General features: G+C 45.3%; 1 protein-coding gene across 1 annotated transcript; it reads left to right on the top strand.

Moving 5' to 3' along the window:
• The first annotated feature begins 526 nt into the window (after positions 1-526).
• Positions 527-11,409, top strand: LOC139239592 (probable G-protein coupled receptor 139). The gene is made up of 2 exons (XM_070868373.1): positions 527-590; positions 10,499-11,409. Exons 1-2 carry the CDS (start codon positions 527-529, stop codon positions 11,407-11,409), a joined length of 975 nt encoding a protein of 324 aa, XP_070724474.1.
• The last annotated feature ends 569 nt before the right edge of the window (positions 11,410-11,978 follow it).

Raw genomic sequence — 11,978 nt, 5'->3', positions numbered from 1 at the left:
TTGAGGAAATATATTAATTTTAGTTTCTCGAGAAGTTTGTATTGTTGAATAGCTACAGTTAAAGAAGGCAGCCACATCACAGAGTCCAGTCGAGCAGCCCTGAGAGACATACTCAAACAATGGGAATGTAATTATTTAATTACAACAGTCGAGTAAAGGACATCTCCCGAAACAATATGCGATCTCCAGTTTGGTCTGATGGTTTTTGAAACAACAACCCAATTGCTGGGCGAATACAACTGGAAACTTTCATGAGTTAATTAATGTGAGCAGAATTGTCCAGTCTTTGGGGTGTCCAATTTGAATCTCTGCAGTAAATATATTCGTTCACAACAGGGACTTTAATCGGTTGTCGTAATCTGTTTGTTCAAGTTTTAAAATAACTATTTTGAACGATGTTGCAACCTCCATGTCCCCGTGGAGAGCCCGCAGGGTATAACTTAAAGGCGCTGGAATTGAACCGCCTCAGAGTATAATTCAGGGAGATTGCCTGAAGCACGAAGGGGCACATCGTTTCACACAGACAATGCTTCCAATTCGACATGCCCAGAAAATATGCTACATGATCATTGCCATCATTGGTGTTCCTGGTAAGTGACTATAGCCATTGAAGTTGTGCAAATCTGTCTGTGAGCTGGTCTCAGGTTCTGCTTTGTGACTGATAATTATACATTCAGGACGAGTGGTCACTGGTATAGACACCTGATCGGTGATATCATTCCGTTCAGTCAAATGACCTGAATAACCACTGTGGTTTGATTCCATTGCTCCATCTGAACATAACCTTGGTTTTGTAACTAACAGGCTGATTGAATTATCAAGCTATTGTCTTCAGTCGAATGTTGTGTACTTTTCAATTAGTCCTTACTCCGCGCAACTATCTGAGAGAAGGTATTAGTAGGAATGTGTGTCACTTTAGGATTTACTGAGTGTGTGTCACGAACCGGTGTGGAACACTGTACCCCAGTGACCAGGTATTGCTGGGAGTGGGTGTCGCTGTACGATATACTGAGTGTGTGTCACTAACAGGTGTGGAACACTGTACTCCAGTGACCATGTATTGCTGGGAGTGTGTGTCACTGCAGGATATACTGAGTGTGGGTCACTAACTGGTGTGGAACACCGTACCCCAGTGACCATGTATTTCAGGGAGTGTGTCTCACTGTAGGACATACTTAGTGTGGGTCACAAACCGGTGTGGAACATTGTACCCCAGTGACCATGTATTACTGGGACTTTGTGAATCTGTAGGATATCCTGAGTGTGGGTCACTATCCGGTGGGGAACACTACCCCAGTGACCATGTATTACTGGGAGTGTCTGTCACTGTAGGATATACTCAATGTGAGTCACTAACTGGTGTCGAATTCCCTACACCAGTGACCGTGTATTGCTGGGAGTGTGTTTCACTGCAGGATATACTCAGTGCTGGTCACTAAGCAGTGTGGAACATGGTACGCCAGTGACCATGTATTACTGGGAGTGTGTGTCATTGTAGGATACACTCAGTGTGGGTCACCAACAGCGGGGAAACACTATACCCCAGTGACTATGTATTACAGGAAGTGTGTGTCACTGTCGGATATACTGAGTGTAGGTCACTAACCGGTGTGGAATACTGTACCCCAGTGACCATGTATTACTGGGAGTGTCTGTCACTGTAGGATATATTCAGTGTGGGTCACTAACCGGTGTGGAACACTGTTACCCAGTGACCATGTATTACTAGAAGTGTCAATCACTGTCGGATATTCTGAGTGTGGGTCACTATCACATGTGGAATACTGTACGCCATTGACCATATATTACTGGAAGTGTGTGTCACTGTAGGATTTACTGAGTCCGTGTCACTAACCGGTGTGGAACACTGTACCCCAGTGACCATGTATTACTGGGAGTGCTTGTCTTTGCAGGATATACTGATTGTGTGTCACTAACCGGTGTGGAACACTGTACCCCAGTGACCATGTATTACTGCGAGTGTCTGTCATTGTATGATTTACTGAGTGTGGGTCACTAACCGGTTTGGAACACTGTACCCCAGTGACCATGTATTACTGGAAGTGTGTGTAACTGTAGGAATTACTGAGTGTGTGTCACGAAGCGGTGTGGAACATTGTACTCCAGTGACCATGTATTCCTGGGAGTGTGTGTCACTGCAGGATATACTGAGTGCGGGTCACTAACCGTTGTGGAATACTGTACCCCAGTGACCATGTATTACTGGGAGTGTCTGTCACTGTAGGATATATTCAGTGTGTGTCACTAACCGGTGTGGAACACTGTTCCCAAGTGACCATGTATTACTGGAAGTGTGTGTAACTGTAGGAATTACTGAGTGTGTATCACGAAGCGGTATGGAACACTGTACTCCAGTGACCATGTATTACTGGAAGTGTGTGTAACTGTAGGAATTACTGAGTGTGTATCACGAAGCGGTATGGAACACTGTACTCCAGTGACCATGTATTCCTGGGAGTGTGTGTCACTGTAGCATATACTGAGTGCGGATCACTAACCGGTGTGGAACACCATACCCCAGTGATCATGTATTACTGGGAGTGCCTATCACCGCAGGATATACTCAGTGTCTGTCACTAACCGGTGTGGAACACCATACTCCAGTGACCATGTAATACTGGGAGTGTCTGTTTCTGTAGGATATACTCATTGTGAGAAACTAACTGGTGTGGAAGTCCGTACACCAGTGACGATATATTGCTGGAGTGTCTGTCACTGTAGGATATGCAGAATGTGGTTGACTTACCGGTGTGGAACACCATACCCCAATGACCATGTATTACTGGGAGTGTGTGTCACTGTAGGATAAACTGAGTATGGGTCACTAACCAGTGTGGAACACCGAACGCAATGATCATGTATTACTGGGAGTATGATTCACTGTCGGATATACTGAGTGTGGTCACTAACCGGTGTGAAACACTGTACCCCAGTGATCATATATTAATGGGAGTGTCTGTCACTGTAGGATATTCTGAATGTGGTCACTAACCGGTGTGGAATACTGTACCCCAATTGACCATGTATTAGTGGGAGTGTCTGTCACCGTAGGATATACTGAGTGTGGGTCACAAATCGATGAGGAACCCTGTACCCCAGTGACCATGTATTGCAAAGAGTGTGTGTCACTGTAGCATATACTGAGTGTGGGTCACTAACCGGTGTGGAACACTGTAACCTAGTGACCACGTATTACCGGATGTGTCTGTCACTGTAGTATATTCTGTGTGTTGTTCACTAGCCGGGGTGGAACACTGTACACCAGTGACGATGTATTACTGGGAGTGTGTATCACTGTGTGATATACTGAGTGTTGGTCGCATAGCGGTGTAGAACACCGTACGCCAGTGACCATGTATTAATGGGAGTGCGTGTCACTATAGGATATTCTGAATGTGGATTACTAACTATTGTGGAAGACTGTACCCAAGTGATCATGTATTACGGGGAGTGTGTGTCACTGCAGGATATACTGAGTGTGGGTCACTAACCGGTGTGGAACACCATACACCAGTGGCCATGTATTACTGGGAGTGTGTGTCACTGCAGAATATAAAGATTGTGGGTCAGTGTGTAGCCCAGTAAAACCGAGCTCCCCTGAACTCTCAGCGAATGGCGAGTTTCCCTGCGCCGATCGCCGCTGATAATTCTGAGTGCCCCATTTACAATTTAATTCACTCGCCATTCACACTGGAAGTCCTCTCGCCCTCACCGGCTTTGGGTTGGAAATGAAAACCCTTGCAGGTTGCTGATCCTGATCCTGACTCCAGTGCACTGCCCCTGCTGAAAGTACAAGTGCTGGACTTCTGGTCTGAACAATGTTCTATCGTCACACTCCACTGGTGTCGGTATGGGAGCTCGGATGGTCCCTAGCTATGCTGCCTTTTCTTGGGATACAGGGAACCTTCGTTATTCCAATTCTACTTCCGGTCTCGCGTTCACATATTGTTCAGATACATTGATGACTGTGTTCGCGCAATTTAATTTTCGAGCCATGAACTGGAAAATGTCCGAACTCGCACAAAGTCATGATCACCCATCAACTCACCCCTCTACTTTCTGACCGACATTGGCCCACGGTTAAAGAAGGCCACGCGTTTGAAAATTCTCATCCTTGTTTACAAATCTCTTCATGGCCTTGCACCTCCCTACCTCTGTAATCTTTTTCAGCCTCACAATCACTAATGATGTCTCCGCTCTTCAGATGCTGCCCTCTCGAACATCCCTCAAAATACTGCTCAACCATCGGTGGCCTTACCTTCAGCTGTTTGGGCCCTAAACTCTGGAATTCCCTCCCGAAACCTTTCCGCTTTACCAACCATCTTTCCATTTTAAAGACGGTCCTGAAAATCAACCTCTTTTAACAAGCTTTTGGTCATATGCCTTAATTTCTTCTTTTTTATCTCGGTGTCATGTTTCTGTGTTGTCCTGTTAACAATGCGTGAATCACCTTGGGATGTTTAACTACATTAAAGGCGTGATATAAATAAAAGTTATTGTTATTATTATCAATAATATTCGTTATTATTTACATTATTATTAATAATTATTATTATAATTACAATTATATAGTAAACCTTGATTCAAATTTACGCCGCTCTCTCTCCTTCACATGCTCCGTCTGACATTACCCTTCCCTTCCTCGACATCTCTAAGTCCATTTCCGAGGATAGGCTCTCTACAAATATCTACCATAATCCGGCCGACTCCTCCAGCTACCTTGATTATATGACCTCTCACTCAGCTTGCTGGAAGGACGCTATTACATTCTCCAAGTGACGCTGCCTGCGTTGCATCTGTTCCGATGATGCCACAAGACCATAAGAACATTAGAATTAGGAACAGGAGTAGGCCATCTAGCCCGTCGAGCCTGCTCCGCCATTCAATAAGATCATGGCTGATCTGGCCTTGGACTCAGCTCCACTTACCCGCCCTCTCCCCATAACCCTTAATTCCCTTTTGGTTAAAAATCTATCTGTGATTTGAATACATCCAATGAGCTAGCCTCAAATGCTTCCCTGGGCAAAGAATTCCACAGATTCACAACCCTCTGGGAGAAGAAATTCCTTCTAAACTCGGTTTTAAATTGGCTCGCCCGTATTTTGAGACTGTGCCCCCTAGTTCTAGTCACCCCGACCAGTGGAAACAACCTCTCTGCCTCTATCTTGTCTATCCCTATCATTATTTTAAATGTTTCTATAAGATCACCCATCATCCTTTTGAACTCCGACGAGTAAAGACCCAGTCTACTGAATCTATCATCATAATGTAATCCCCTCATCTGCGGAATCAACCTCGTGAATCGTCTCTGTATCCCCTCCAAAGCCAATATATCATTCCTTAAGTAAGGTGAACAAAACTGCACGCAGTACTCCAGGTGCGGCCTCACCAATACCCTATACAGTTGCAGCACGACCTCCCTGCTTTTGTACTCCATCCCTCTCGCAATGAAGGCCAACATTCCATTCGCCTTCCTGATTACCTGCTGCACCTGCAAACTAACTTTTTGGGATTCATGCACAAGGACTCCAAAAGAGTTTCAGGCACAAGGACCCCCAGGTCCCTCTGCACCGGAGCATGTTGTAATTTCTCCCCATTCAAATAATATTGCCTTTAATTGTTTTATTTCCAATGTGTATGACCTCACATTTTACGACATTGTATTACATCTGCCAAACCGTAGCCCATTCGCTTAACCTATCTAAATCTCCTTGTAGCCTCTCTGTGTCGTCTACACAACCCGCTTTCCCACTAATATTTGTTTCATCTACAAATTTTGTTACACTACACTCTGTCCCCTCTTCCAGGTCATCTATGTATATTCTAAACAGTTATGGTCCCAGCACCGATCCCTTTGGAACAACACTAACCACCGATTTCCAACCCGAAAAGGACCCATTTATCCTGACTCTCTGCTTTCTGTTAGCCAGCCAATTCTCGATCCATGCTAATATAATTCCTCTGACTCCGCGTACCTTTATCTTCTGCAGTAACCTTTTGTGTCGCACCTTAGCGAAAGTCTTTTGGAAATCTAAATCCATCACATCCATCGGTACACCGCTATCCACCATGATCGTTATATCCTCAAAGAATTCCAGTCGATTAGTTAAACATGATTTCCCCTTCATGAATCCATGTTGCGTCTGCTTGATTGCACTATTCCTAGCTAGATGTCAAGCTATTTCTTCCTTAATGATAGCTTCAAGCATTTTCCCCACTACAGATGTTAAACTAACCGGCGTATAGTTACCTGCCTTTTGTCTGCCCCCTTTTTTATACAGAGGGCTTACATTAGCTACTTTCCAATCCGATGGTACCTCACCAGAGTCCAGAGAATTTTGGTAGATTATAACAAATGCATCTGCTATAACTTCCGCCATCTCTTTTAATACCCTGGGATGCATTTCTTCAAGATCAGGGGACTTGTCTACCTTGAGTCCCATTAACCTGTCCAGCACTACCCCCGAGTGATAGTGATTGTCTCAAGGTCCTCCCTTCCCACATTCCCGTGACCAGCAATTTTTGGTATGGTTTTTGTGTCTTCCACTGTGAAGACCGAAGCAAAATAATTGTTTAATGTCTCAGCCATTTCCACATTTCCCATTATTAAATCCTCCTTCTCATTTTCTAAGGGACCAACATTTACTTGTGTCACTCTTTTCCGTTTTATATGTCGGTAGAAGCTTTTACTATCTGTTTTTATGTTTTGCACAAGTTTACTTTCGTACTCTATTTTTCCTTTATTTATTGTCATTCTTTGCTGTCGTTTAAAACTTTCCCAATCATCTAGTTTCCCTCTAACTTTGGCCAACTTATACGCATTGGTTTTTAATTTGATACTCTCCTTTATGTCCTTGGTTAGAAACATAGAAACATAGAAAATAGTTGCAGGAGTAGGCCATTCCTCACTTCGAGCCTGCACCGCCATTCAATGTGTTCATGGCTGAACATGCAACTTCAGTACCCCATTCCTGCTTTCTCGCCATACACCTTGATCCCCCGAGTAGTGTTGACTTCATCTAACTCCCTTTTGAATATATTTAGTGAATTGGCCTCAACTACTTTCTGTGGTAGAGAATTCCACAGGTTCAGCACTCTCTGGGTGAAGAAGTTTCTCCTCATCTCGGTCCTAAATGGCTTACCCCTTATCCTTCGACTGTGAGCCCTGGTTCTGGACTTCCGCAACTTTGTGAACTTTCTTCCTGCATCTAACCTGTCTAAACCCGTCAGAATTTTAAACGGCTGGTTATCGCTACTCTTACCGCCCTTCTTTTTCACTGGAATATATTTTGGTTGAGCACTATAAAAGAGCTGCTTAAAATCCTCCACTGTTCCTCAATTGTGCCACCGTTTAGTCTCTGCTCCCAGTCTACGTTTGCCAACTCTGGCCTCATCCCACTGTAGTCCCCTTTGTTTAAGCATAGTATGCTCGTTTGAGACACAAATTCCTCACCCTCAATCTGTATTACAAATTCAACCATAGTGTGATCACTCATTCCAAGAGGATCTTTTACCAGGAGACCGTTTACTTTTCCTGTCTCATTACAAAGGACCAGATCTAAGATAGCTTGCTCCCTTTTCGGTTCTGTAACATACTGTTCGAAGAAACAATCCCGTATGCATTCTATGAATTCCTCCTCAAGGCTACCCCATGCGATTTGATTTGACCAATCGATATGTAGGTTAAAATCCCCCATGATTACTGCCATTCCTTTTTCACAAGCCTCCATTATTCCCTTGATTATTGCCCGCCCCACCGTGCAGTTATTATCTGGGGGCCTATAAACTACGCCCACCAGTAATTTTTTCCCCTTACTATCTCTAATCTCCACCCACAACGATTTAACATTTTGTTCATTAGAACCAATATCGTATCTCACAACTGACCTGATATCATCCTGTATTAACAGAGCTGCCCCACCTCCTTTCCCTTCTTGTCTATCTTTCCGAATTTTCAGATACCCCTGTATGTTTAATTCCCAGTCTTGGCCACCTTGCAACCACGTTTCAGTAATGGCCACAAAATCATACCCATTTGTAACGATTTGTGCCGTCAGCTCATTTACTTTGTTTCGAATGCTGCTTGCGTTTAGGTAAAGTGTTTTATTACTAGTTATTAAACCATGATTTTTAGTTTTGACCCCTCCTGCATCCCCTTTATATTCATACATATTGTCCCTTCCTATCACCTTGTGTTTACACTTACCCCAGTGCTACTCTGCTCTGTTGCCTCCTGCCTTTTCCATCGTTTCTTGGGTTTCTGTTCATCTGAGCTCTCACCCACTTTAACGAGCTCAGAGCCGTCTCCGGGTTTCCCATCCCCCTGCCAAGCTACTTTAAAGCCCTCGCAACCGCACTATCAAATCCACCCGCGAGAACATTGGTCCCGTCTCTGTTGAGGTGCAACCTGTCCGACTTGTACAGCTCCCATCTACCCCAGAAGCGGTCCCAATTATTCAGGAAACTAAAGCCCTCCCTCCTACACCAATTTTCAGGCCACGTATTTATCTGACTAGACTTCCTATTTTAACCCTCACTAGTACGTGGCACTGGCAGTAATCCCGAGATTACCACCTTTGAGGTCCTGGCTTTCAATCTTACTCCTAGTTCCCTAAACTCAAATTTCAGGACCTCACCCCTCTTTCTACCGATGTCGTTGGTACCAATGTGGACCACAACCACTGGCTGTTCCCCTTCCCTCCCCAGAATGCCCTGCTCAATGAATGCTCAGTGACATCATTGACCCTTGCACCAGGGAGGCAACACACCATCCTGATGTCACTTTTGCTGCCGCAGAAGCGCCTATCTGCTCCCCTAACTATTGAGTCTCCTATCACCATAGCCCTTCCCGTCTTCTTCCTCCCCCGCAGTGCAGCTGAGCCACCCACGGTGTGTGGACTTGGCCCTGGCTGCACTCCCCAGAGGCAGCACCGCCCTCGCCAGTAGTCAGAATAGAGTTCCGTTGGAGAGCGTGAGGGCCACAGGGGACTCCTGCACTCCCTGCCTCGCCATACTCTTGTGTGCGACGGTCACCCATTGCCTATCCTCCTGTACCCTTTTAATCTGTGGGTTGACCAACGCCTGATCCACGTACCTCTCGTTCTTTCGGATGCTCCTCAGTGCCTCCAGCCTTCGGTCAAGCTCCGAGACTTGGCGCTCGAGGTGGAGGAGCTGGAGACACTTCCTGCACATGTGGTCATCCCCGTTGCCGGAAGCATCCAGGAATTCCCACATGGCACAGCTACTTACTTAGAAGCTACTGGCAATTGCCACTAACAATTTATTCCAGCCTCCAAATGGTTTCAAGAGAATAACCCTTAAAACTCACCCAATTACCAAACTCACAAATGCCACTCGATGTTGCTGCACTCCATGCTCTGCACGAGCTGCCTTTTTTAAACTTTATCCATTAGAGTGGGATAGTCTCAGGCGACGATGCCAGCTCCCACACCAGTGCTTTCAACCTGTCTTCCTTTTTCTGAGCTGAGGATACGTGTCCTCTGTGGTCCTCTTCCTGTGTGCCTGTAACCTAGTGTGGTGTGGGTAGGAGAGGAGGGACGAGGCAGAGTCATGGAGACAGTGACCAATTGAGTTAATAACTCGGGCTGAGGGGCTACAGTAGTGGGGTGCTTCTCCGGTCCCTGACCCCCTCTGGTTGATTATCTTCCTGCAGTGAACATGCCTTGTTCAGAGAAGGTTCACCAGACTGGTTCCTGAGATGAAGGTGTTGTCCTTTGAGGAAATGTTGAGCAGGTTGGGACTTTAATCGTTGAAGTTTAGAAGAATCAGAGGTGATCTTATTGAAAGGTATAAGATTGTGAGGGGGCTCGGCAGGCTAGATGCAGAGAGGGTGTTGCCCCTCGTGGGGGAATCTAGAACGAGGGGACATAGTTTCAGAATTTTCCCGATGTTGGGGAGTACAAAACCAAGCAACACAGTCTAAGGATAATGGGTAAGCCATTTAGGACCAAGATGAGGAGAAACTTATTCACTCGGAGAATTGTTAACCTGTGGAATTCCCTGCCCCAGAGAGTTGAAGATGCCAGTTCATTGGATATATTTAAGAGGGAGTTAGATATGGCCCTTATGGCTAAAGGGATCAAAGGGTATGGAGAGGAAGCAGGAAAGGGGTACTGAGGGAATGATTAGCCATGATATTATTGAATGGTGGTGCAGGCTCGAAGGGCCGAATGGCCTACTCCTGCACCTATTTTCTATGTGTCTATGTTTCCAGTAATATTGCCCACATGCCCGCTGGGATGGCTCGGCTTCTCTCCCACTGCCCCGTCTCTGCTAAACTGGGAAGCAGGGGGTTGGAGGTAGGTTGGGTTGAGATGATATACTTTACATGTTAACCCCTGATCCAATGTCCACCCGGCTGTTTTTGTGCTAAATGACAGGGCTTACTGTCTGGGCTCAGTCACCGATAATGTGTGACCAATAATTGACCATCTCTTTTCGCTTCTGTTTATTACAGTGAATTTAGTGGCGATTGTGATCCTGTCCCGGGGAAAGTGCGGGCTGTCCACCTGCACCACTCGTTACCTGGTGGCCATGGCAGCGGCGGATCTACTGGTGGTCAACACTGAGGTCATACTGTACCGGATCAGTTGGTATTATTTCCGGGGATCTTTCCTGGATATCACCCCTGTGTGTAGTGTTATAGCTATCCTGACCCGTGTAGCCACAGACGGTTCTGTCTGGTTCACCGTCACTTTCACCTTTGATCGATTTGTGGCCATTTGTTGGCAGAAGCTGAAAACCAAATATTGCACTGGGAGAACTGCGACTGTGATTCTCGCAACAAGCTGCATTCTGTTCTGTTTTAAAAACATTCCCTTCTACTTTACATTTAAACCTGGATATATAATCGACAATGTTCCGTGGGACTGTTTCCCAATCCCAACCTATTATACTGAGCCCGGATGGGTGGGATTTGACTGGTTTGATACGGTTGTAACCCCACTGCTCCCATTCGCTGTAATTTTGTTGCTCAATGCTCTGACAGTCAGACATATTTTAGTGGCCAGTCGAGTCCGGAAGGGACTGAGGTGTGAGAGCAAGGGGGGAAATGGCAGTGACCCAGAGATGGAGAGCAGGAGGAAGTCTGTGATTTTACTCTTCACCATATCCGGCAGCTTCATACTGCTGTGTCTGGTGTATGTTATAAATTTCTTATATTATAGCATTGCAGGAATAAATCCCGATTATTACAATTATTCTTTATATATCTTTGAACAAGTCGGAGTTATACTGCAGAATTTAAGTTGCTGCACAAACACATTTATTTACGGGGTGACCCAGTCCAAGTTCAGAGAGCAGTTGAAGAGCGCGGTGAAATATCCGGTTACCTCAATTATACAATTAATTAATAAACAGAACAACTGAGCACAGCCCAGAGGCGGGTCCCAGTGTTTCCAGTCCAGGAATATAATATTTAGACCCAGACTTCCATCCACTGAATTACACCAGGAATGGCTGGTGATCTAATAATACAACCAGCGACCTGTTTAGGACACGGCACTATTTATGATTGACATTTCCCACCTTGTCTTTCTGGGCAGCACCACGAGCTTGTTACATTCTGTCCGAGCTCTACTGTAAAGGTTCACTACAGCCATTTAGTGAAGGAATTCATTGCAGCTTCCAGAGTGAGAGGCTCATCAATAGGTAGGTAGGCAGAGTGGAGCTGTAGTTCAGAGGATACACTACATAGAATATACAGCACAGAATAATACACTTCGGCCCTCCTGGTCTGTGCTGGTGTTTATGTTCCAGACCAGACTCTTCCCATTGCAAATACTTCGTCTCAGCCTCTCAGCATATCTTTTATTTCATTTTCTCTCATTTAATCGTCTAGTTTCCCTTTGTCAGCATCTGAACTCAACCACTTCCTGTGTTGGGGAATTTCACATTCTAACCACTCTCTGAGCAAAGAAATTGATCTTTGTTTCCCT

Source organism: Pristiophorus japonicus, chromosome 28 (assembly GCF_044704955.1).
Source record: "Pristiophorus japonicus isolate sPriJap1 chromosome 28, sPriJap1.hap1, whole genome shotgun sequence".
Lineage (NCBI taxonomy): Eukaryota > Metazoa > Chordata > Chondrichthyes > Pristiophoridae > Pristiophorus > Pristiophorus japonicus.
Note: the sequence above shows the minus strand (reverse complement) of the source record. Positions and strands in the feature narration are given on the sequence as shown.